This window comes from Excalfactoria chinensis, chromosome 3 (genome assembly GCF_039878825.1).
Source record: "Excalfactoria chinensis isolate bCotChi1 chromosome 3, bCotChi1.hap2, whole genome shotgun sequence".
NCBI classification, from domain to species: Eukaryota; Metazoa; Chordata; class Aves; order Galliformes; family Phasianidae; genus Excalfactoria; species Excalfactoria chinensis.
This window is the reverse complement of record NC_092827.1, coordinates 41,650,661-41,676,307: the sequence shown is the minus strand read 5'-3', so window position 1 is coordinate 41,676,307 and position 25,647 is coordinate 41,650,661. Positions and strand designations below refer to the sequence as shown.

At 39.1% G+C, this 25,647-nt stretch overlaps 1 protein-coding gene across 1 annotated transcript in view; it reads right to left on the bottom strand.

Annotated features, from left to right (window-relative positions):
* LOC140249914 (uncharacterized) overlaps positions 1–25,285 on the bottom strand; it is a 72,257-nt gene extending 46,972 nt beyond the window's left edge. Inside the window, exons 1-13 of the mRNA XM_072332191.1 lie at positions 25,051–25,285; positions 23,921–24,073; positions 23,475–23,576; positions 21,163–21,327; positions 17,700–17,809; positions 17,279–17,414; positions 16,972–17,175; positions 12,879–13,071; positions 10,323–10,450; positions 7,528–7,728; positions 6,365–6,486; positions 5,125–5,353; positions 2,382–2,584 (exon numbers count right to left, since the gene is read on the bottom strand). Coding sequence (XP_072188292.1) covers positions 2,382–2,584; positions 5,125–5,353; positions 6,365–6,486; positions 7,528–7,728; positions 10,323–10,450; positions 12,879–13,071; positions 16,972–17,175; positions 17,279–17,414; positions 17,700–17,809; positions 21,163–21,327; positions 23,475–23,576; positions 23,921–24,073; positions 25,051–25,068 — 1,964 coding nt within the window. The 5' untranslated portion in view covers positions 25,069–25,285. The remainder of the gene's footprint in view (positions 1–2,381; positions 2,585–5,124; positions 5,354–6,364; positions 6,487–7,527; positions 7,729–10,322; positions 10,451–12,878; positions 13,072–16,971; positions 17,176–17,278; positions 17,415–17,699; positions 17,810–21,162; positions 21,328–23,474; positions 23,577–23,920; positions 24,074–25,050) is intronic.
* Between the last annotated feature and the right edge of the window lie 362 nt (positions 25,286–25,647).

Below are 25,647 nucleotides of genomic sequence, written 5' to 3'. Positions count from 1 at the left end.
TCATGCAACAGAAGGAGGGGATGCCATCCAGAGGGACCTCAATAAACTCAAAAGGTGGGCCCATGTGAACCTAATGAGGTTCAGCAAAGCAAAGTGTGAGGTTTTGCATTTGTGTCAGGGTGATCCCAGATACATCTACAAACCAGGAGAACTCCTTCAGAGTAGCCCTGCTGAGAAGGACTTGGGTGTCCTGGTAGATGAAAAATACAACATGAGCCAGCAGTGTATGAGCTTGCAAGCCCAGAAGGCCAATGGTATCCTGGGCTGCATTAGAAGAGGAGTGGCCAGCAGGGTGAGTGAGGTGATTGTCCCTCTCTACTCTGCCCTAGTAGAGTACTTGGAGTACTGTGTCCAGATCTGGGGCCCCCAACAGAGGAAAGATGTGGAGCTTTTGTAGAGGGCCCAAAGGAGGACCCCAATGATGATCAGAAGGCTGGAGCACCACTCCTGTGATGACAGGATGAGGTAGCAGGGCTCGTTCAGTGTGGAGAAGGCCCTGGGGAGACCTCATTCTGATTTTCCAGTCTTTAAAGGGAGATTATAAATAGGAGGGGAATAAACTTTTTGCATGGGTAGATAGTAACAGGACAAGGGGGACACGTTGCCAGGACAGGTTGTGGATGCTCTGTCCCTGGAGGTGTTTAAGGCCCTGGCCAATCTAATCATGGCAAGGGATCAGACCTTGATGATCCTTGAGGTCCCTCCCAACCCAACCCATTCTATGATATGATTCTATGATGTTATGATACATCCAGGTTTTTAGCTGCTGAAAATAAGTGCTTCTGACTTTTTTTTCATTTTTTATTTGGAGTCTATATTTTACAGAGGAAAGCTGGAGAAAGAGTTGAGATAAGGGGAAAATATGACTGAAGTGTTGTCTGTCCAAAAGACACAACTTTGCAATTGCATGAAATCATGTCCCACAAATCCTTTCATACATGAATTAAACTACATTTAAAAACGATGTTCATTTTCTGCCCTCCATTCTTTATGTTCCAGAACTTTGCTGTCTAATTCTTAGAAATCTCCTTTTAATTTTTAGTTTAAATTTATTCACAGTGATTAGATCCATTTGTTCTGCTGCCAAAGTTGACCTTAAATAGCTGCTCTCCATTCCCAGTGCTTATCTTCCCAATGTATTTATAGAGAACAATCATATCTTCTCTCAGACTTCATTTTGCTAGGACAAACAAGCCAAGATATTTCATTTACTTCTGTAAAATGCATTTTCTATTTCCCCTCATCATCCTATTAGATCATTTCTGCTTCCATTCCATTCTACATTTATCTTTCCCGAACATAAATCTCAAAACTATACTTAATAATCCAGGTGAGGCCTCACCAGAATCACATAAAAGGCATCAGTTCTGATCTCTATGGAAAACAAAACTCATTGCCTGATTCACAGTAAGATATCGTGACTTCCTCCTCCATCACATTTGCAATATCTAGCCGTTCAATTGCCAGCTATACACCCAGTTCATCCTCCTCCTCTGTTGTTTCCAAAGAAGTTCACAGGAGAGTTTCCTATTATTATGCATAGCCTTAAGCTCTGTGTCAGTGATGTTTATCTCCTTCCTCCTACTTCATACCTTAGAACTACGAGTTCTTCCTGTAAGAGATTTCATATATTATCTCTATCAGTTTTATCTTCTAGCACTCTAATGTCCTGATTTTAATAACATGTTCTTATACTTTCTACTTAATTCATTAATAAAAATGTGAGATAGTATGGAGCTGAGCAAGGAGAACTTCAATAATAACTTGCATCCAAGACAGCAGGTCAGCACTTCCCTACAGAGGATAGGTCTTCCCTTTAGCTCAGTCCTTATCTTTGTCTCCCTGTATAAACTGTCATTTTCTCCAGCTTATATGATAATTTCCTAAATGCATGACACTGATTTCCTTTGTGTAGAATGTTTTACTGTCTCTGCAAGGATCAGTACATCCAAGACAATCCTATTTCCAGTAGTGAACAAAGTTTCTATGCACTTCCTATGTGATTTTTGTTATATTGTAATACTGTTCATGAGAAGGTGATTAAGACAATCACCTGTATCTTCGTGTTCATTGAACCAGCAAATTCCTTCTGCTCCTCCATCTTTTGACAAAATTTCATAGAATCACAGAACTCCAGTTTTCACTGGGCAAAGGGCCTGTTCTGTTAAGCTTTGAACTTTCTCTCTTTGAAACCAATAAACATCTTGCAAACCACAGACAGAGCATTTTTCCACATATTAGATAAAAATATCTCCCACAACACAAATGCGAGTGCTCTCTCTCTGACTTTTTCCAAGTGTACTAACTGACCAATTTAGAAGTATTTACTTTTCCCCTACAAAACACCTTTCTCACATCTTCATAGCTAAACCACCACCAACCTGGCTAACCGTGCGCTCTCTGTTGCCACTTCAATCAACCGATGCCGGAGTGTGATCAGTTCCAGGAGCATGGAGAATGAATTCAGGATAAAGAGCTGCCTTTCCTTGCCTTCTTTTCTTTCTTCATCTGCTCCCACCTCTAATAGTGACAAAGCAATCTCTTGCACCAGCACAGGGTCCTCTATGAGCGTCTCTGCAAATAACTGGAAGGTAAGTGAAAAAAAGGTTAATGCAGGTGCCATTCATACACAGACATGAAAGGCCTTTGAATACTTTAGGGGTCTATTCTCCCTTTCCTGGAGTAAATCATGATTGGAATTGCTTCTGACCTGCAACACACACAAGGTGAGGACTGGTTCCAGCCTAACCTCTGAAAATATACTGGAGTTTTGGCACTTGCTCGAAAGGTACAGTCACTGAATTTAGAAACTTTACTTCTAGATCCCAACACCTGCCATTTACTAAATCTTCAGGGCTACACTGAAAAAAAAAAAAAAAAAAAAAAAAAAAAAGCATTTTGAAAAGACAACAACCCAAACTCAAGTGTCAGAAGTTGTGCAACATTTTTTTGTTGCTCTTCCCCAACCTGCTTTTGTAACTGTGAATCTCGATGGGTGGGACACAGAAACCTACGAGCTTCCTCCCAGAGTTGCTACAAAGAGCATGTTCCCCACTTCCAAAGAGAACAAGAGAAGAGCAAATATGTTTAGATTGCATCAAGGCAAATCTGTGCTAGACTTTAACGAGAACTTGGTGATGGTGATGCTGGTGAAATGTGGGAACAGACCACTTGAGTGAGTCTATCAAATGGTGTGTTTATGAACATAACAGCTCTTTATCTCATAGAATACTTTGACTTTGAATCATTTGATTGGAAGGGACTTTTAAAGGCCACCTGGTCCAACTTCACTACAATGAATGACACCTACAGCTAGATCAGGTTGCTCAGAGACCCATCCAGCCTGATCTTGAATATCAGGGCTTCTACCACCTCTCTGGGCAACCTCTTCTGTATAGCTGATCATGGCTTGGGGTAAGAGAAACTTCTCTCAGCTTCCCAAGTACATGTTGCCAGCCTGGCAGCATCTGTACCTTACCGCTAGGTAACTTGTTTATTATGAATCACAGAATCACAGAATGGTAGGGGTTGGAAGGGACCTCCAGAGATCATTGAGTCCAACCCCCATACCAAAGCAGGTTCCCTACACCAGGTCACACAGGTAGGCGTTCAGGCAGGTCTTGAATATCTCCAGAGAATGAGACTTCAGAACCCCCCTGGGTTGTTCCAGTGCTCTGTCACCCTCACCATAAAGAAGTTCTTGAGCACAGTCATGCAGAACTTCCTATGCTCCAGTTTCTGAAGCTGAAAGATGTTTGGGAAGTCAGATGGGGAATAAATTTTGGATCTTGTAAAACTTTCTTTTGTGAAGAGTTGGAAAAACATGAAAAAATGAGGTCTAAGGTCACAAATGGAGCAGTTTGGGAAGGTCAGAAATGTTGATTTTGTGATAATGAGCCATACAAAAAAAAAAACCAAACCAAAACAAACAAACAAACAAAAAACCTCCAATATGATGATGTAGAGACTCAGTCATTGTGACTATGCAAATGGAAACCAAACTAAATTCACACTGGCAAAAGTAAATTTCCTAAAACATGCTTGACTTTAACAATCTTAGTGCTTTCTAAACACTGCCTTCTTATGTGTGTTTTTCTCATCCACAGCTTGTCTTGGAGAAAAGGAATGGAAAAGAAGTTTGTCTTTCCCCCTTGGCAGTAGCAGACTGGTGACTTTAAGACATAGATCTCTGTCATCTGCAATGTGCAAGGGGACTGGGACAAAGCCAGTGTGTTTTATTGGCATCAAAAAGTTGCTGGATAAGTAATTCTTGGGATTTGCTCCATGGCATGGCGAGGAAGTATTTGAAATGTCTATGCCCTTTTACCTTGTGCTGGTCTCTATTTTCTAGTCCACCATTGTCTCTAATGCAGGTAATGTAAGCAACAGTGAGAGCAAGTAGCTATTCGTGCCCACTTTCAGTGCTTAGAATTTAATTCAGGAATTAAAGTGTAGCATATCGCTACATAATGAGCCCTTCCAAACTTTAGTGATGTGTTCAAGAACCTAACTGTATTATGAACTTGTAAACAAAAGAGATAAAATCATTTATTTTCCATTTCTTGCTGTCAGCATTAACTAAGCTGGCAAAAAATAATAATAATACAAAACAAAACAAAACAACATGATGAAGACATCTAGTATCAGTAATTTCATTCACAACAATCAGTATTTATCAAAATTATAACAAGCCAGGTTAAGAGTCTTAGACCAGGAAATGATGCACATTATAGCAATAACCGGCTCCACCTATAACAATATTTGCTTTAATATCCAGCCTTTTTTGTTACTGACATTTAATGACTGTATATACACAAATGCAAAACCTGGAGACTTACTGTGATCTCATACTGCTTTAAAATGTCTGTACTTTGCCTCTCCTTAAGCCTACTGCTCTTATTTTGTACTAGTGTGAGATCAGGAGTTCTACCTTCCTTTGTTCATTCACAGAAATACAGATATATTTTATTTTAAAGATGGATGGAATGGATCTTCACCAAGCTTGAAAAAATAACTGGCCTGATATTAAGAATCACATACCTAATACTAACCATCAAGTACAATCAAACTCGGCTGGGATGGCTGTAAACAGTTATTTCTAATAGAAGCAAAAGTGGAACTTACATCTTTTTGAATCTGAGAGCTGTAGAAAGATTCTCTTTTTTCCATAGTCAGCCACTCATCAAATGCCAGCTGAAGCACTTGTTTTTCTAGCTTAATTGCTCTACTGGCTGTTTTGGGTCTACAGATGCTGTAGAACTCCTGGTAGATAAACTCCAGAGCTTTGGGGATTGAGCACACCAGACCAAGAGAAGGGTGAAACTCCAGCAAATAAATTTTCTTCGAAGTAGGACTTAAAAATAACAACAACAACAACAACAAAAACAGCTTTCAAATAAGGAAACTTTGCAATTGCTTAATTGGCAAGAATAAATTGTAGTGGCTTTAGATTTACATCAGAAATCAATCTTTAAATCTAAAAATAGAGCTGAAGTCTTAATAAACATAATTATGTTGGAACACATCTAAGTAGGCTCAATTGCTAATGAAAACAAAACATTCTAAATTATCTTTTGCTAGCTGACCTGCTTTATTAGCCACATTTTCATGTCTGTATGCCCACCCATTAAAAGCATCTGCACTTCAAAATAAGCTCTTGGGTAACCAATACAATCAAATTGTGCATGCAATAGGAGGAATAGAGGCAAAGGGCTTCAGACAGAGGAAGTAAACCAGAAGGGACCAGAAGCGAGGGGCTCTTGGCTTCTGGGTATGTATCAGCTGCTAAATCCCTATATATGCTAAATCATATAATCCACAACGCTGCATAGCCACAGGAGGGAAAATATGGCACAGGTCTCTGCTATGGGTAATAGGTGGCTCTTGTGTGAAAATACAGTACCTACCTATCCAACTGGACACAGGCTAGAATAGGTAACAGATAGTGGCAAAAAGGGCAGTGCAAATTGATAAGCCGTGTTTGAATACCAGCATAGTAAGTCCAAAGCAAGGTTAAAGTTAAGTATGCAATTTCATAGTTACTGTATCCACAGGAATATTAATTTCTCAGTGTGGTGCAAGAGGAATTAAGGAAACCCAATGTCAAAGCAGGGAAGAGCAAAGGTGAAGAGGGAGGTATCACTTTTCTTCCTTGAATGTTTTTCTGGTACATCCAATGGAATTCTAAATATCACAAGACTAAATAACACGAAACATTTCTCTACTGCCTAACTCATTTTGTGACTGTTGTTTTTTCAAGTAGTCTTACTTTTCAGGTGTCCTACCTCAAATTTTAATCATCAGTCACAGAAACTAGACCAGAAAGAGTTACTCTCCAGAAAAACAAAGCTGTGAACTAACTCACCAGCTAGTGTTAAGAGAGACAAGTTGCTTAGTGATCACATTATAAGGAAGTCCAAACTCATCGATGCCACCTTTCTGACCTTTCCGCCAAATCTTGGGGACGTATTCCCTCTGGACATCTATCTAAAAGTCAGCAATAAACACAAGTGATATTAGCCAAGAAAATCCTAACACAGGTTGAAATCAGGCATCCTGATTTCTGCTCTTTATTTAAACACAAGCTATAAAAACTTTTACATAATAGATTTATTGTTTTATTATTCTATTGTATATGTTAAAAATCATAATTTCAAGTTTTTTGAATAAAAACCCACTTGAGCTGAATTATTCCTTCTAAAATTATTTTGAAATATTTTGTATTTTTTCAGAACAAATTTAGAGCACCAGTGATGCTGGCAACCTTCAGTTCTAAAAGCTACCAATATGGCAGCATTTTGTGGCAACAATAGTGTAAGAGTGGTCTCTTGCACTGAAATAAAAACTTCAGTTTGTAGATGAAAAGACATGTTACAAAGACAGCTTATTCAACTTCTGAACTTGCAACCTATGATATTAAACTCCTATGAACCTACAACCTACAACCCATGAAACTCAAAGAAGCGAAGTACCTTGTGTCAAGATACAGAGGAAACTTTTAGATTTTAAATGAGAATTAAATGATTTAAATGAGAATTAAAATCTGAGGGTTTAAAATGCTGTACTTTAGTTATCAGGACAAGAAATTGCAGCTATCTGAAGAATGCTGCATTTTAGACTTCAAAGTGCAAACTTTGTTTGTAAGTTCTTTGTAAGATTAGAGAAGGGACTCTAAATAAGACTCCTTCCTTATCTACTGCATTACAGATCTATGGATTATAATTTTCTCCTGCTTCCACATCTCTCAACTACTGATTCCAGCTATTTCAGCCGATAGCAAATGTGACTTTAATGTGATACATGAAGCTCTGTAATGTTTCCAGTGTTCTCTTTCTGATGTTGATGAAATCATTGCTTTCAACTTTATAATTTTTTTACTTCAAGTCACAAAGCAACCATAGACTATGCTGTCAAACTAGTAGTAACTCAACTTGGCACCGTAAACCAATGCAGGTTACAATCAAAGTTTCCCATTCAGGATTTCACCTCCTGCTTGCCCAAGATGGATATACTCTAAATTCAACATACTTGTTGGTTTACTATGTCCCTCAGCAGCTGGAGGTGAAGTTGTAAGCAGGTGCATTCATCTTTGTAGATGTTCACAAAATATTCGAGCTCAAGATCAAACCGTGGCTGTTTATGCATGATGTCAGTTATCGCCTGGGCAAAAGCAAATCTTTCCTCTGGGTCCAAAGCGTGTTGGTAGGCCTCTAAGTAAACGTCTAGAAGCTGGGGAGGTATTCAGAAGCACATTTACAATTGTTTATTCATCCAAATATTCATTTTATTTTGGCAAAACATTTCTGAACGTGGATGCTGCCACCTGTATGAAACCTACTGTGACCTGCCATGTCATCTGGTTTTTGGCACAGGATATCACAAGAGGCTTCATCAGAAGGATCAGGAACAAAGCATAGAATAACCTGCCTGCAGGAGATATTTTATTTGCACATTGCATAGTTAACTTTTGTTTTCTACTGAAACATAAAGATTTTTATTCTACGCATTCTTCCTCCTGTAAAATAGCAAGGTAATCTACTTACTACTCAAAAAACACCTATCATTTTCCATATCTAATTCATGCTCTTTTTCCTCACCAGCCCACACATAGGTGTCTTGTCTTTGAAAAACTGAGTTTCCCCTAGCCTGAAACTTGGAGATTCATGCAAGACTATCTGTTATCTCATATAGCAATTAGCATCTCAGTTAATTACATATTTTTTTTTTAGAATTCCAAATTTATTCAATATGTAATTAAAGATATAGAAAGTCACATGCCCTCTCCAGTCTATTCTGCCAGAAACAGCTGTAGAGCTTTACTGAACTAATGATTTTAATCAAAAATCCCCAAAGCCTGGGATGAAAAAAGCAAAGCCAAGTACAGTTGCACCTAAATTGTCACTGTAGTACTTTTTTGTCAATGGCAACTATGAGATAGAAAATATGAACTGGGGTTACTATTGCTTCTGGACAATTAGATCATATCAATATGAAATAGAATCGGAAGGAAGATGATCTGTAGTAGGTTATTTTGCACTGACACAGAATAGAAACTCATCCACATGAGTAGAAGCTCATCAGAAATAACTCGGTAGATAAAAATGCAGATTTCAGTGGAAGAAGGCACGTTCTTTGGTTTAGACCTGTCTGACCTGAACTGTTTGGAGGAGGTTAATACAGTGCTTGAGCAATACGCCATAGGCAAGTTTTGTACTGGCTAAGCCAAGGTGTCTCAGCTGCCAAACAAAAAGCTATTGTTTCCTAACTCAGAAAGAAATTTCTCCCAGCTGGGAATGAAACTAGAGAGATTCATTTCTATTTTGTTTGAGCTGAACACAAGAAAGCTTCAGAAAAAGCATATTTATACTTTTAATCCTGCCTAGAGAGTTGAATTGTGAGAGTGGTTCCAGGATATGCTCCTTGACATTGTTGAAAGGGAATTAGTGCACTGTTGGTGTAGATGCTTCATTCTTCTCTACTGGGACTTATCTTTCCCCAAAAATAAATCAATTTTTTTAATACAGGAGATCTGTGATAAAAATAAAAGGTAGATTTGCAGAGGTAACAATGCAACATTGGAAAGCGAGGTCTATTGGGATGAGAGCAGAAACTTATGGGCTAGGCAATTACACAGCTGTCACACAAGGCACCTCTATGAAAACAGGAGAGGGGTCCTAAGAGATTCTTAAACTACCTACAACTGTTTTAGTTTAAAGCTTTTCTATTTAAAGCCTCTTCAGTGGCACACAGGAGATTCCCTAACATCCTCTGGCATTCCTGTTCTGAGAGCCGCCCTGTGTTATCCCAGGACTGAGAAGAAAACATTTCAAGTATGTTAAGGCGACCTTAATTACTGCCCTTTCTCCTGCTTCTAAAGCGGTTCATCTGCTCCTTTACCTGACATTACCTCCCTGACATTCTCTTTGTTGTCCTGGGGCCTGGTGAGTTCCATACACAGAAAAACATTTCCAAGTTCCTCTGGGGCTCCTATTCTGAACTTGTCTAATCTCAAGGCATTCTTTGGGCAGAAACACTATATACATACATGTCGCATAACAAAATACAGACACATGACTAGATCCAGAGAGGAAAGGGAATACGTGCAGAATATGCAGCAGCCAGAGTAAACAGCAAAGCTAGAGTCCACTTAATACACATAACTAGTGTTTTTTATACAAAATTTATCCCACAGTAAATCATGGCATTTTTGGCTCAAGTAGGCTAATGAAAAAGGAAGAAACAAATTTGTAATGCATTACAGTTTTATATATCACACGTACTGATGAAAGGACTATCTTTTATAGTATGTCCTGTAAAACACCTCTCTGCTTTCTTCTGACAAAAGGTAATCCAAACACTGGGCCCAGACAGATGCAGACTGAGCCTCTTCTTTTGGGGACTACAGAAAAAAAACAGTACCTTGGACTCTCTGAGGACCCAGGCTCTTCAGGGCTTGACCTGGTTTCCCCCAGCACTCAGCATGTGATCTTGTCCTTCCTGATCACCCCTTACTCTGATGGGTAGTCTCACTGAAGCCTTGCAGATGTGCTGCCAACCCCTGGCACAGCAGTTACATATGCACACGACAAGAACAGTTCTGTTTCCTTATTTCAAAATAAGGACATGGGCCCAATTTACAGTATCCAGTAGTTGCAGCCCTCTGGGCTTATCCCAGTCCAGCAGCAGATTCCCTGTGCAACTGGAAACTCTACCACCATCCACATGTATTCACAACAGGAAATGCTGCTGAAAGTGAGCCTTAAAACAACCTGAAGTGAGCTGATTGCAAGTCACTGTTTCCAGACCAAGAAAAAGATCTGTACCTGGCATTTTTTTTCCAAGAGAGCAGTTTCACAGGTCCAAAGGTCAAACAACACTGCAAATCGATCCACAGAGGCATGTGCCCACTCAAGGATATTGCTGCCACTGGATTTCCCACAAGATACATTGCCTAAGGAAAACAAAAAAAAAGTTGAAAACAAGCAGCTGTCATTATCAGAGGGATTTCCACATGCCTGCAGTCCTAGAGCTTGTGGTAATTATTTTTATTTATAGCACAGGGCTGTGCTTTTTGCTTGCCAGGGAATTCAAGTCCAGGAAAAGTCTTCAAGTCCCACGAGATTTGGAGGACCCCAGAGTATTCTATGAAGTGAAGTACAAGTGCAATAGGCATTTAGTTTAACATATCTCATCTATCATCTTTTGATAAATATTCTTTGAAGTAAAAGGCAAGGGCCAGAGTTCAAAGAGACCCACATAAAGAAACAAGGAAAACACAGGGAAACACCTGGACAAAAGAGAAGAGATGCTCAATTTTTCACAGCATCAAATCATGTTGGGATCATCTCTACCTCCTTACTTTCTTTCTCAGATCAAAGAAAAGCAACACAGCCTACTCAAAGGTAAATTTTATGGAGAGATATATCAGTCATCATGGTTTTAGTTGTGATAGAGTTAATTCTCTTCAGTGAGGCTCATATGGTGTGTTTTGGATTTTGTTGAGAACAATGCTGATAGTACACTGATGTTCTAGTCGTTGCAAAACAGTGCTTAAGTAGAGTGAAGGACTTCTCATCTTTTCATGCTGCCCTGCCAGTAAGGGGCTGGAGGTTCACGAGGAGCTGGGAAAAGTCACAGTCAGGAAAGCTGACTGACCAATGAAATATTGTACAGCATATGGTTATGGTGTCATGTTTAACAACATAAGTTGAGGAAAAAAAGGAGGAAGGGAAGGACATTCAGAATAATGATATTTGCCTTCCCAAGAAACCATTACACATGATGAGCGCTGCTTTCCTGGAAATAGCTGAACATCTCTCTGGGAAATAACAAATGAATTGTGTTTTACTTTGCTTGTGCATGTGGTTTTGCTTTACCTAGTAAACTATCTTTATCCCAAACTATGATTTCTTGCACTTCTAACTTTCTGAATCTTTCCCCTATCCCACCATTCTGTTTCCTGTAATGTCAGAGTCACAGATTACCTGAGATTGGAAGGAACCTGCTCCCTGTCCCAAGAAAGATCAGGTAGAACAGGTTACCCAGAACTCTGCCAAACTGGGTTTTGAATGTCTTGACAGATTTCACAACCTGTAACAGTTTTTGACCACCCTCACAGTAAAAAACTGTTTCCTTGTGTTCAGATGGAATTTCATGTGATTTAATTGGTGCACACTGCCTCTCGTCCAATCATTGGGCACTGCTGAGAAGAGTCAAGTTCTCTTTCATTTTTCTCCCACCAGTTATTTACACACTTGATGAGATCCCTCCTGAACCTCCTCCAGGCTGAACAATTCCAGCTCTTTCGGCTTCTCCTCAAATTCAGTGTCCTGATTCCACTCTTTTTCAGGCCCACATTCCTCAATATCATGAACTCAACCAGGGCATGTTCACTGCAGCAAAGTCTGCCTCTGATCTTAACCTCTTTTATGATCTCTTCCCTGTTGGTGAGCAACAGATCCAGCAGTGCTTCACTTCTGGTGGGTCTGTCTATTATCTGAACCAGAAAGTTGATGCCAACGTACTCTAGAAGCCTCCTGGACTACCTGAAGCTCACTGCATTGCTCTACACAGTCTCTCCACTTCTTAACATAGAATGTCCACATATTCAGTTTTAGGGAAGCATGCTAAAACTCCCCAAATATTTTCCCATCCATACGGAAAGCTATTCCAGCAACTCAGGAAATATTTTCTGCATTTCTCTGAATATCATATATGTATGTGCCACTTACATACTGTTTTCTAATGCCTCCTCCCATGTTTTCTACAATTTCTAGCTCCTTCCTCCTCACTATTCTATAAGTATGGCTGCTCCTTTTAGAAACCTTTAATCCGATCTGCCTCATCTCATTCCAACTATAACAAAAAAGATAAAAGATAAACAAAAAAAAAATATGCAGCACCAAATATTATGCAGCTTCTTATTTACAACCAAGACAAGTTTAAATGTGGTTAGAGGTGCATTTAATTCTGTAGAAAAAACATCAGATACATTAACTGAAAACATTCAGAAACAATTAATGTTTTCTTTTTTGACTTTCTTTATGCCTTGAAGATGTGTTTGCTCATTATATTATTTAAGCACATCAATAAATGTCCTTTCTATGTTATTTTTCCCTCCAGGATGACTTTGATGTCAGTGATCCCAAATGAGTGTACAACCATGACATCATTAACAACATATGACAAGCAATTTCACGTGCCTAGTTAGGTCTTTATACCACATTCATCACTTAACTTACTAGTAAGACGAAGTTTCCAAACATCCAAACAGAACATGGTTCTGAAGAAGTACAACTATTGAAGAAGTCATAGGCTTGGTCCACCTGAAAACAGCAAACCATACTATCCCATGTGGTTTGGATCAGTAGATATCTTACTTTTATCTTTCTCAATGTACTGGCTGGCCACAAGCAGCAGCTGGTTCTCAAGCTCCTTTAGGTCCTCCAGTGCCACATCATATATGATGTAAGCCCCACGCTGGTCCTGAGTGTGGATATATCCATCTTCACGAGTGTGAAAGTCATCGTGGTTTTCCACCTCTGCAAACTCCATGAACTGAGTGCTGTGGACCTACAAGTGAAAAAAATCCAGAGAAACAGAGATAGAAACGGTCAGCTCTACAATAACTGCAATTTGGTGTAATCAGCAAGTCTAGGAGTGGAGCAGACCTGGTAATGTGGCATTTTGTCATTATCAAAGAGCAATAAAATATTGTCAAAATATTTATTTATTTATTCAGTAACACCTACACCGTGATTTCCTTTGTACTGTAAAGAGGTAAAACAAACTATGAAATTTCTATTCTGGCTAGCTTTTCTTTTGGATATCTAAGTCCACAAAAAGATCCATAGAGGCTTCAAAATGAGAAAGCAAGGTCTTGACCTAGGATAGAATTTCTTCCTTTTCTTGTTTCACTTTGGTTTCTAGTTTAGCTCAAATTTGGCAAAAGAAGTCTTAAATTCTGACATTTTAATATGAAGTCAACACATTTTCTAAAGGCTTCTTGGGTAAATAATGCTGGCAAGGTTTGCAGATATGCTCACACAGGCAAAGACTTCAGCACTAATTAGAAGGAACACCCATTGACTGATGTTCCAGATTGTTGTAATGTCAGCATTTGTTCAACAGAATAGCTGAACAGTGACCTCACTTTCCTAAAAACCTCAGCATTTTAAAAAGAGAATCGTCTACATGTGCAATGAGTCACTATTAACTTGGTAACACCCCAGGCAGGAATTCTGCATTCAGCAGAAGTGACACATCGGGTTTCAAAATATTCTGTTTCTTGAGTAGGAGTGCCACAAAGGGAATTATACATACCTATTTTCAGGTGTATAATTACAGAAATTAATCTCCCACTGTAAATAAACAGTTTATTTAATGTATGTGTATGGCAATAGAAGCCTTTAGAAATGGTTCTTCTTATAAGAAGGCAGCAAGTAAATACAAGTTCCTAGGTATCCACTGTTTGTCTTTACTATTTCCTTGTTTGCAGTGCACCTTTGTTCTCATTTTAGTGCCAATAAAGTGCACAGTATATTGGCACTTCCTCCTTTCATTAGCTTTGTTAACGCTTGCCTTTACCAAATCCCCAGTGCTACCCAAACTACTTTTCTTGCTCTCATCTGGATGTGTCAAAATTCTGTTTAAAGACAGAGAAAAGGTATTTGCTTTAGTCATAGGAAACCTCAGAATTCAAGTGCAAATGTACCGAGAACAGTTTGCCAGCTTCACAGAACTATGTTGGATCAGAACTTACTCATTCCCTTAAAGTTAATGAGGCTATGAGGCAGCTCTCCAAAACATACACATAATTTGAACATAATGTTGGATCAGCCTCATCAAAAAGATTTCTTTTTTTTTTTTTCTTTTTTCTTTTTTTTTTGGTGAGAACTCTCTGTTCTTTCCTTATTCCTCTGAAAAGATTATTTGTTTCACCACTCCTTGTGACAGGGTGCAGAATTGTTTACAGAAGGATCAGTTTCATCTTGATTTGGGTAAATAACTGAGCAAACGCCAGTTGCCAGTTTGACTTCACTGTAGCAGGTAGAAGGGTTTTCAGTTGTGTTTTTAAATACCCTCAGAGACAACATTCATTAAAATATTTCATCTTTTAATCTCCTGAGGGTTTTTTTCAGTGATTTCTGCACTGCCCACTCCTAAAAATCTTGCATAAAGACAACTGTGCTTTGTAGAAAGAGCACATGACTGTAAAACAGGAGAGCTCTCACAAAACAAACCTTAGAACAACAAAAATAAAAGACAATCTCTGTAGTGTTTGTTTTGAGAGTCATATTTAAAGGCTTCCAAGCCATCTAAATATATCTTATGACCATAAAAAAAAACACCCAGCTATACGTCCGTAGCAACAAACAAGTGACTGGTTATTTATGTGATATATTGTTTGCCAGAAGGTTTTTGTTTTCCTACTCTAACTCTGGGCAAGTTTACTGGAGCTTAGCAACTCTCCTTTGGGTTACAAAGCAATGCTCATGTTCCCACGTATACTTTATCTATATTCTTCCAAGTCAAATCTCAGCATGGGACAGAAAAAAAGTTTTAATTTAATGTAATGCATTGTTTGCAGGGCCTTCTGTCTTTGAAACCCGTGTCGTTGACAACCTCCATGCCAAGCAGTCTGCTACTGAAGGTGAAAAACTGCATCCAAATCTCATTTTCAGACATATTTTATACTGAGCCCTCACAGTGACACAGAAATGATTCATATCACAGTTTTGGACATAGATTAGGTAGTGAGAGTATTTAAAATGAAACAGTGTCATTTAGTCCTGATTTTATAGCACACATCAGAGAGTGTGTTAGGTAGGTCTCAATTAGTTTGGCTCTATTATTGTTCCAGTTCTTGGGAGATGGTCAATGCAGTACATGAAAATTTAAAAAAGAAAATCATGTTAGAAATTGTTACTAAGGAAATACTGTTGCCCACGCTTTTAAATTTATTGCCACTTAAACTGTATTAGGATTAGTAAATATTTATTTAGGCTTTAGTTAAAGTCCAAACAATTATATCTGTATCTCTGAATTAGCCTTCGGGAAAGAGAGGTCACTGTATAAGCATGTCTTTCTCATTGCTAGGGGCTCCATGAAGTATTTCACAGCTAATTCCCAGATCAGTGAATACTCACACCGTGAATCCTTTCTCCCACTTCGCAACAGGAAAAAGGGGGCTGCAAGTAAAGATGTATTATGCAAAGTTCCAGAATCAAAAGAAAAGTTTTCACAGTGCCTGCTTCCAGGAAAATGGAATCCTCCACTGGAAAGGATGATTTTTCAATCTTTTTTGGTTTGTGGATATGAAGATTATTAACCAGGGCATTCAATATTTAAGTGGAAAATTACAATTTTCTAGTTTCATGTAGCTTTTCAATTAGGAATTTTAAGTGATTAGATTTTTTTTTTTTTTTTCACAGATGTCTAAGGGATAAAAGTGGCTGTATTTGAAATAAATCTAAATACACCTTAAAAACATCAGAAACTCCATGTCCTCCCCACACATTTGATTTCTAAAGAGACTTTTATCATGTCCAGAGTCAGGAAGTTTTGGGGTTGTTAGGGTTTGTTTTCCTCTTTTTAAAGCCTTAATGTAAGAAAAAAAATGTGGGCAGGAAGCCCACTTCCTTTTTAGTTCTAGTTCTAATTCCTCCATTAAGTAGGCTGTGTGTCTGGTGCTCTGTATTTCTACAGCAAAACAGTTTTTAAATGAAAAATAAGTGTGAACTCAAAATGCTTTTTTAAAGCCCTATTCATATACTGTAATGCTTCTCCAGGATTTTAACATAAGAATTTTGGTACAAATGTTAGGTAGAAGAACTGAAAGGAAATTCTACAGCTCAGAAGACTTTTTATCACACTGAACCACTAAAGTCAGCATGATATGACTTCCTCTTCAGTCTATTTTACAAAGGAAATTGGGGAAACGAAAGCTTGGTAAAGCTTCTGAATGTAACTGGAAGATAATCTTTTCAGTCTGTGAAAATAATTGTACCGATTTTATCATTTCAACCATGTACTCTCTTCCAAAATTCAAAACAATAAACCCTTAACTGTACCTATGTCTTAATAATACGTTTCAGAAATCATTAGGAGTTACTCATTTCCATAGATTGCTTTTGCCTTAGATGTCCCAGGAACCTCCAGTTTGTATGAAAATTCCACAGGTATAATGAGCTTAGAGTGAGCCAGCAGCACTAGCCTAAGTTAATGGGTACCTAGCCAGCACTGTAATGCTGCGTGCTTGAAGATTCTCAGGGATCTGTTACAGGTCATTGGTAAATAGAGGAATAAAGTCCATGAATGCACAGCACATAGCTTTGAGGAACAAGCTGGACCAAATCCTCCAAATGACTCAGCAATTTATCACAATACAGTGTGCATGGGAGCAGAGGAATACATCAGAATCTCCTGTTAAGGCGTGTGCTTTGAAAGACTTCGGGCTAGGTGGTACATCACCTTGTAGTCAGCTGGTGTGTAGTGAATGTAGGGCTGAGAGTGCAAGCCACCAGAAGCACCAGTGCCTCCTTTGGCTGCACTGATCCAGGAGGTGTCTTCTGCACTGGGAATCAGTTGACCAGCCTTGAGGTTGAGGCCTGCAGTACTGATAGTAAGGCTTCTCTCCACAGATCTGAAGTAGTTCAAGATTCCCAGGCATGCTCTCTGAAACGAACCAGAACAAACACGCAGTTGTGTTTTCAGTTAAAGGACAGCCCCCTCATCATGAAAATCAAGTGACTTTGATTAACACAGAGTTTTGTTTTACCTTTAGCTCTCGGAGCCTCAAGTGACGTAGGAGAAGAAAGGAAAGATAGGTTCCTCTTGTCACCACATCTTCCTTGATGGCAATTGCTGGTTCTTCTTCCAGACCCAGGAGCTGCCAGGTGCTCATGAAACCATACCTTTTTCCAGACAGAAAAAACATAATTGTGGTTTTACTGCTCAAGGAGATTTCTAAACATATTAAAGTAAAACATTTTGCTATTCCCATTGTCTGAGAGTATGCTGCTGCCTATGAGACTCACTGTCATGGAAACCTAAAGTACAGAGTGATGGAAAAGGATGACACCACTGTTTTTGTCACAGAAACATTGCCTGATAACATCATTCTTCAGGCTTTATTAAATATATATGTATTTATTTATATATAAACAATTTTTATTTAACTTAATTTTTTTTTTTTTTACCCTCTTTCATTCTTCCTTCTGTAGGATCCTGGGAGCTTTCTGGAGCTGCTGTCTCCTGCATCTTCCTCACTGCAAGCCATGGCTTTGTTATTATCCTCATTATTTAGTTCCTAGTTACAACACACACAGTTAGAGTCTGCTCTGGGGAGTCTGCACCTGTTTCTTACATGCCAGCTTTATGCATAGGCTTTAGTATAACAAAAGAAAAATAAAAGGAAACAAAATTGCCATACAGGAACAAATCGGTGATTCATCCAGACATGAAATTGTTGTGATTAATAAGTCTACAATATTTGATTGATTTCCAGGCAGCATGAAAGAACCATCCTAATGTTAAGGACAAGACCGCAGTAAGAGTCAGATCAAAGGACTCTTCCAAAATAAAATCAGAAAATCTGTTTCGTTAAAACTCAACCAAACTATGGTTAGTGACAAAGCCAACCAACTAGTCTGCCCTCTTTTTGCTTTTCATGGATGAAAATGATTCCTGTGTTCCTGTAGATGTTAGAAATGTAGAACTGCTTGAGTTGGAAGGAACTTTTTAAAAGGTAATCCAAGTCCAACTCCCCTGCAATGAACAGGGACATGAACAGCTAGATCAGTTTGCTCAGAGCCCCTTGAGCCTGACCATGGATGTCTACAAGAATAGGACATCCATCTCCTCTCTGGGCTACCTGTTCCATTGCCTTACCATTCGTACCATAAAAAATCTTTTTTATATCCAATGTAAATCTCTCGTCTTGTAGTTTGAAACCATTTCCCCTTGTACTATTACAGTAGAACCTATATAATGTACAGAACCTGTTAGAGTCTGTACCCTTTCTTCTTATAGTCCCTGGTAGACAGTCCCTGATAGACAAAACCATGAGGTTTGCCTGGGCTCACTGCTCAAGCCTGTTTATGTCCCTCTAGATTATAATGTCACATTTCAGGCTGAGGCTGGGACAGTCGTGCGGCAACAAAGAAAAAACATCAGAACAGACTGTGGAAGAGTTTTACTGTGATATGTGCACAACACCTCCCACAACAGATACGTACTAAAAACTGTAGCTAAAATTCTGTAAAACTAAAAACAGTCTTTGCTGTGTTTTTTACCTCACTCCTCTCCAGCACCCTCAACAATGTAAGAGTAGCAAGAAGGAAAATAGTTGAATCTGCCTTGTTACTGACTCCCATCAAGGTTTACTCGCATTAATTACTCCACTAACACCAGTGAAATTAAATTGGCATTGGTAGCAGTGTAGATGATAAAGTCACTGCAGGTTACACAATATTAATTGTGGAACATTATGGGCAGTGATTTTCTAGGCATCATTCAATTAATTTCAGCAAACAATCAAGTATATATAAAAAATATTGACCTCTTAAACCACTCCTCTATCCCAATTTATTTTATTACTTCACTTGCACTTGGATGGAGCCAGTTGAAATTCTCCTAAGTGTGATAAAGGTTTTATAATATTGATTCTGGCATTGTTTTTTTTTCTGATTATCAAAAATCCTATTCGTATTAATTCACAAATTAGTGCTTGTAAAATGTATCCTGTTCAACGTAACACAGTCCAGCAACAGCATGTATAAAAGGGACACACAAACTCAGGACTGGATTGGCTGTCACATAAATTTGCAAGTTGACTTGGGTGTGTAGCCCTCAGAAATTCCTTCCAGCCAAACAAATCATAAGAAACTGTCAAACACTTGAGCAAAACACTTACACAAAGTTCTTTTGTGTAACCCTTGCAATGATACATTATCTGTTAACTGATTTTCCTGTTTTTACCTGTCTTCCCAGTGAGATTATCCCCTCTTACCCCATTCTGTTTGATTCCAAAGAATACTTAATTCTTTAAATTTTAGTAAAACTGAGACCTTCCATCTCTATTATTTAAAATAATGCGAGGTCAGATAGAAGTATAGTTTTGCTACTCAACAGCACTGATTGTTCATCTCTATTAAGTATTAGTATAATTATTTAAACAATTATTAAGCAAGTTTTCCATAGTAAAATATTACAGAAAATTCAGTCTGAAAATGAGTGAATTGACCAATGTCACCTTTTTGGGGAACAGCTAAATTTTTATTTAAAAACACCGAGGCCTGAGTAATGCTTCTTTTGTGGAAGATCTAATTTTAGCACTGCAGTGCCATTGTGAAAAGACAAGTTTCAAAATTAGGCTTTTAATTAACCTAATGCTGCTGAGATCAGTCATGTCTCTTGCAAAAGGCAAGAGATCTCTCCCAGCCTGGTTGTGAAACCAGTGCATTTGACAGGAGATGTACAGTGCAGTGACTTTTTTTTCTTTCTTTCCTGAAGTTTTCATTAAGTAACCAAATATTTCCTGTATCCTGGGTTTAAGTCAGCCCGAGGTAAGAAGAATTGCATGTTTTTACATGTGGGAGCTTTTCCTGACAAAAAAAAAACAAAACGTGGGTTTATTTTTAAACTGAGTTGGGATCAGTCTTGGAGCGTATTCATCAGCAGGAGAGAAGTACAAAGGGGTATCTTTCTACCTCTGCTGTTTTTCCCCTACTCTTGTATCACTCACAGCCCTGTCTGAGCCTGGCCCTCAGCAAGACTGAGGGACACCTCCATGACACTGGGGCTGCACCCAGCTCCAGCAGCTGAGACCTGTCCTCTTCCAAAATAATAATAAATATGAAATAAAAGAACAGGAGGACAAGGAGATTTATCGGCACTTTCTTAACTTGCCAACAAGGCCCACTGGTGCAGGCAGCCTGACAACATCACGGCAAGTCAACTGCAGCACCTGCCTGCAGAGACAGGAACTTCTGAGATTTAGAAGTTCTGCACATAATGCTTTTATGTTCCTTAAAGCAGCAGCTGTGAATGACGTCTCAATAAGGAGGGTGATAAAGAAATAGGTGATCGAAGTCTTCTTCCAGAATACTTTCAGGTTCAGCAGACCAGTCACAGAGCTTGAGCATGCCATGTATGCAATGCTACAAATTCCCCAGATACCAGAGAGGTAGGTCAGTCCTACTTCTCCTTCACTACTCTGTCAAGCCACTTGGTGGGTTTTTGTTTCCTCTCACTGAAACTTAAGATCTCTCGAAGCTTCGGTTCTTGCAGCAACTGGAGCTTCTTAAGGCCATGCTCATTAATTCCACTTCCCTGTTGAGAAGAGGAACTTGCCTCCATGCAGGTGTGAGAGCAGGTCTCTGCAGAAAGCAGAAATCTGCTGTCAGATCCACAGGTGTTCAGCTGCTGGGCAGCCTCCGGCAACTGCTGCACAGCCACTTAGTGAGCTCCAGGGTAGAGGGGTACCCTGTACATGGTTGGACACAATGTATGTTGCTGATGGAAAGGCCCTGTCTAGCAAAAAGAGCAGGAAACTGAATTTTGAAAAAGGGAGACTCTGATGTCAGTTAGAGGAGCCCCCTATCAAAAATGCTTTCTAGACATGATAATTGACTATTACTCATCATTTCCTCTTCCAAGTACCTGGTGACGCTCAGTGAAGGCGTAGACTTCCTTCCAGATGTGATCGTAGTTCTGCTGTCCCGAGGCATGAGAACAAGCGGCAGAACCTGACCTCAAAGGATGTGGTTTGAGCACAGCTGCTGCATGATCCTGGAGACCCTCCATCACCCTCTCCACATCTGATACCTTGTTGCAAACCACATCAAATATGGAGAAAAGATTCACAAGGTAAACAGGTCAGCATACCAGACAGCAAGTCAGGGTCAAGTCAGAGCACCAGTTCAATTCAGTGAGCATCAAGCAGAACTGCTTCTCCTAATTTCAGAAAACCGTCTGCTGCTCACTCTTTAAGGTAAAAATATAGAGGTAGATTTGTGTGTCCTAGCATGTGGAAAAAAGGCACTAGATAATAAAGGATATAGAATCACTTTTTCTCTAACTGAGTTTTACAGAGGGGTGGGACTCCTAGGTAGTTCCTCTCTCCTTTGCTGTTACTCCTCATCCTTAAGGAGAAACACATATTTATTGACCAAACCTAAAAACACAGCATTTTCAGGGCAAGCCACATGGACTGGATGATCTTTTAGGTCTTTTCCAAACTTGGTGATTCTATGATTCTATGAAAAGACGAAGACAATGATTTTTCATTGTCTCAGTGAGCTGCAAAGCTCTTATTACTTTTTTTTTAGTGGTGATGATGGCTTTTGCCCAAGTTTTCCAGAGAAATTATATGCCGTTGGCAAGATATGAAAGAATGCTTTCTTTGTGAAGTATCTCGCATGGTTAATGGGTATGAAAACAGGGTCATGAAAGAAAGATTATTTCAGTCCTAGATTAAAAAAAAGAAAGGCTACAGTAAATACCTACTCTTTTTATTTCTTAAGAGAATAGCTTCAAAATGGAAACTATTCGATTAACTGGCATATTTTAAAGACGATTGCAGTTTTTCAGCTGCAAAATTTACATATATTAAAATAAAAACCATAAATCTCCCTTAGATGCTTCATGAGAGAACCCTGAAAGTAAATGCTGAATGTCAAATGGGAACCTTAATACATACATACAGGAATACATACATACAGGGAAACTTAATACATACGGAGCACTATCAGTAGCCATTTGGCTTACTCCCACTGGTGTCAGCTTCAGGTGTGGACAAAGCAAGTAGCTAAAGAGGATGCAGGACAGTGATGGATATCCAGCACAGAGCAGCTGGGCAGGAGATAAAACACCATCCCCACATGCAGCCCATGGCTTCAGCACAGTAACAAAACCCCACAGAGCCAGATCTGCCTGTTTCTGGCTGTTTTCGTGTTGTTTCAGTTGTTTTTTTAACACCCAGTTCCCAGTTCCACCCTGTGTCACCCACAGTCCCCACACAGCCCTTGAAGAATGCAGCAAAAGGAAAACAAGAAGTATGGTGACATTTCCGGGCTAGAACAGCCTCACGTGGACTGTAAGCATGGCTTATGCTGCTCTGGTGTACCTGGCATCACCTGTGTACTCAGGGAAAAAGATCCACCTCACCAAGGACTTTCCAATTGGCAGAAACGTGGCTGCTGTAAGAGGAGGGCATGCAGTCGTATGGTTGCTTCATATCTTCAGAAGGGCTTTCTTTTCTAGTTCCTATGTAAAAGTGGAAGCTGAACTGTGAGGTGTCTTTGCTGTTTGTGGTGCTTCAGGCTCACTATGGAAACGAGAGCCAGCAAACTCGCCGTGTGATCACCAGATCAATTCTGTGCTCTTAAGAAATTTATACAGACCTCGTCCTACAAAAGTAATTGACCATCTTAAGGTGCATTAATTCTCCTCATCCTTTGTGAGACGGAGAGCTACTGTTATACCTGTTTAACAGATGAGGATGTCAGATCTTCTAAATTTTCACAGTACACCTGACTGTTCCACCACACCCTGCATTTTGTTCTGTGCCCTATCAGATTTTAGACTTGTGCGTGACAAATACAGTATCTCTCCTTGCCTTTCGACCACAGGCCTGAACCTTGGTCACAAAAAAGAAAACATGTTCTGAGCAATTTCTTTATCCCCTTTGACACATAAATTCCAAGGCTGATTTTAACCCTGACTTGGGTGTTCTTCAGACCTTTTGAATATTCGTGCAAGTGTTCAAGTTGCCTTTGGAAACCACTGAACTGAAAAAGAAAGAAAGAAATCTCTCTACAGCAAGCACCTTAGTAGTGAGTCTTTAGTGAGTTCAGGCATATACAAATGATACATAAACCTGTGGCAGCCTTCTGATAGATGTTCCAGATTCTTTGGAAGTGAATAAATAAGTTAAAATATCTTGAAATAAAATATATATATATATATATTACCTCTACAAATTTTGAATGAAAGTTCAGCATCTCATCCACTTTTTTCCATTGTTTCATTTTTATCAAAAGCTTTTGCTGCCAGGGATCTACTTTAGGTTTAATCTGTTTGATAGAAAAGTAACCACAAAATGTATGAATATCACTCTTTTTTTTTCCTTATCACGCTTCTTTTTTCATTTAGAGAAGCAATATTTAAAAAGGAAAGTGCAATACATTCACTTCTACTTTTTTATTTTTAACAGATGTGAGTAGGAGCTCTTTCTTCACTATACTAATATGCAGAAGTACAACAGGTACTTCAGAACTGAATTGTTCAAAAGTTATCACTGTGTGTCAAAAAAAAAAGCTATAGAATTTAGTTGTTGAAATATATCTTGGTGCATCTGATTGGATTGATTAGGATTTCTTACTATGACAACTGAAAAAGGAGAGTTACTCACAGTTACCTTTATAAAAGGGATCCAGTTTGCTCTCTTCTTCAAAGCCCTGGTTGGATCTGATGTGCCCCAGTTCTCTGATCGAGAAATCTCTGTGCCATACACTGGGAATGTTCTCATTGTCTGCTGTTTGCAGAAAATCCTCTTAAATTTTTGGACAACCTGAAACATAAAAGGAGATGATAGTGTAATAAACTTCACAAGCAGGATATTAAATTCTATAAGGAATAATACTGCATATTATCAGCTGAAATAAATAACTAAAGCAGCAAATGACAAAGGAGACAGTTTAGTCCTGTGCTTTTTCCTTTTCCATCAGACATAATGAAACTCCCTGCAGTTAACTCTGGAGCATCTAAAAAGAAGACCAGATTTTCAACAACTCATACTGTCTTTCAGTCAATGGCAAATCTACTGTTATCAGCTCTGCTAGGAATAGCATTGGCCAAAAGGAGGTTCTTTGAAAAGCCTGTTCAAAAATCAACAAGTCACTGCTGGCCTGCAATGAAGATATTCTATGCTATTTCAAATGCTGTGTTCATGGCAGACTTACAGACTGTAACTGAGCCTCTACCACCAGCACTACTAAAGGCCACAATTTATAAGAAAAGGCAAGTATTTAAAAACAACATTATTTGTGTCTCACAGCTATACATCTCTTTTGGGCACTGAACAAAACACAGAGGTTTAGAGATTTTGCCTTCTGGTTGATGGAATGGACAAAAAACAGATTTTTCCTGCTGTTAACCACTGAACAGAGGAGCTGCTCACTGCATGCCAGTGTGATGATGTGCAGCAACCGACCTCTAGTGGAAGTACTGCAGTGCTGTGATGCGCAACACAGGGCAGAAAAACTTAAGAAAAGCACACAAAATGCACAAGTTTGAGCTGGAAGAGCAAAGGTAGAGACTCAAGCAATAACACAAAGTATAAACTGCAAAGCTATTGCTCTTTGCTATGGCCTAATGGGAGTAATCTGGTCCTCTCTGCCGCCTTCTGTCAAGGTCAAAAGTTCTCACAAGCTTTTCTTTTTTCCATTACACAAAGCATCAACTTATCATAAATGGAACATTCTTCCATACTTTTAAAGATTTTTCTTTCTTTCTGTTTGTAAATATCAAGAAGCACGTTTCAGTTACCAAAGAAAAGAGCTCCATCTCATCAGCTGGGTCCTTGAGATCTTTAAGATTGTAGTCAATATCAAAATGAGCCAGCAGAAGCTGGAGCTGGGCTTTCAGCTCCTTTGTTTCAGTGCTGTGACAGGGCAGAGTGAATCCAGTGTCCTTGTGGCAAGATTCTGCAATAGTCACAATCAGCTGGAGAATGTCAACATTTCAAGCAATGCGACTGAAAGTAGTAATATCAGCGCCTCTTGCTTTGCACCCACACAGTGATATCATTTCATTTTTTTATCCAGATGCAGAAATGAGCAGAAGGAGAGAGAATGAAAAACAATCTACGCTTGTATGGGTTTTTGCTTTGCTTTTAGGAAAGGGCCTTCCACAAGATCCTTAAAATCTAGCAGCTGTTGAAGGTCAGGGTACCTCCACAGCCCTTGGAAGAAAGCATGCCTTGAAAGGATACCAACTAACAGATCCTGCTGCTTGAACAAGGAGTAATAGCACAGGGGTATACAGCATTCTCTCTCACACATACACCTCCCAGATCGTGCCATAAGAACTTCAAGTACATTACTATTTTGGGTCATCACCCCTCCAGTACCTGATACAGGCACG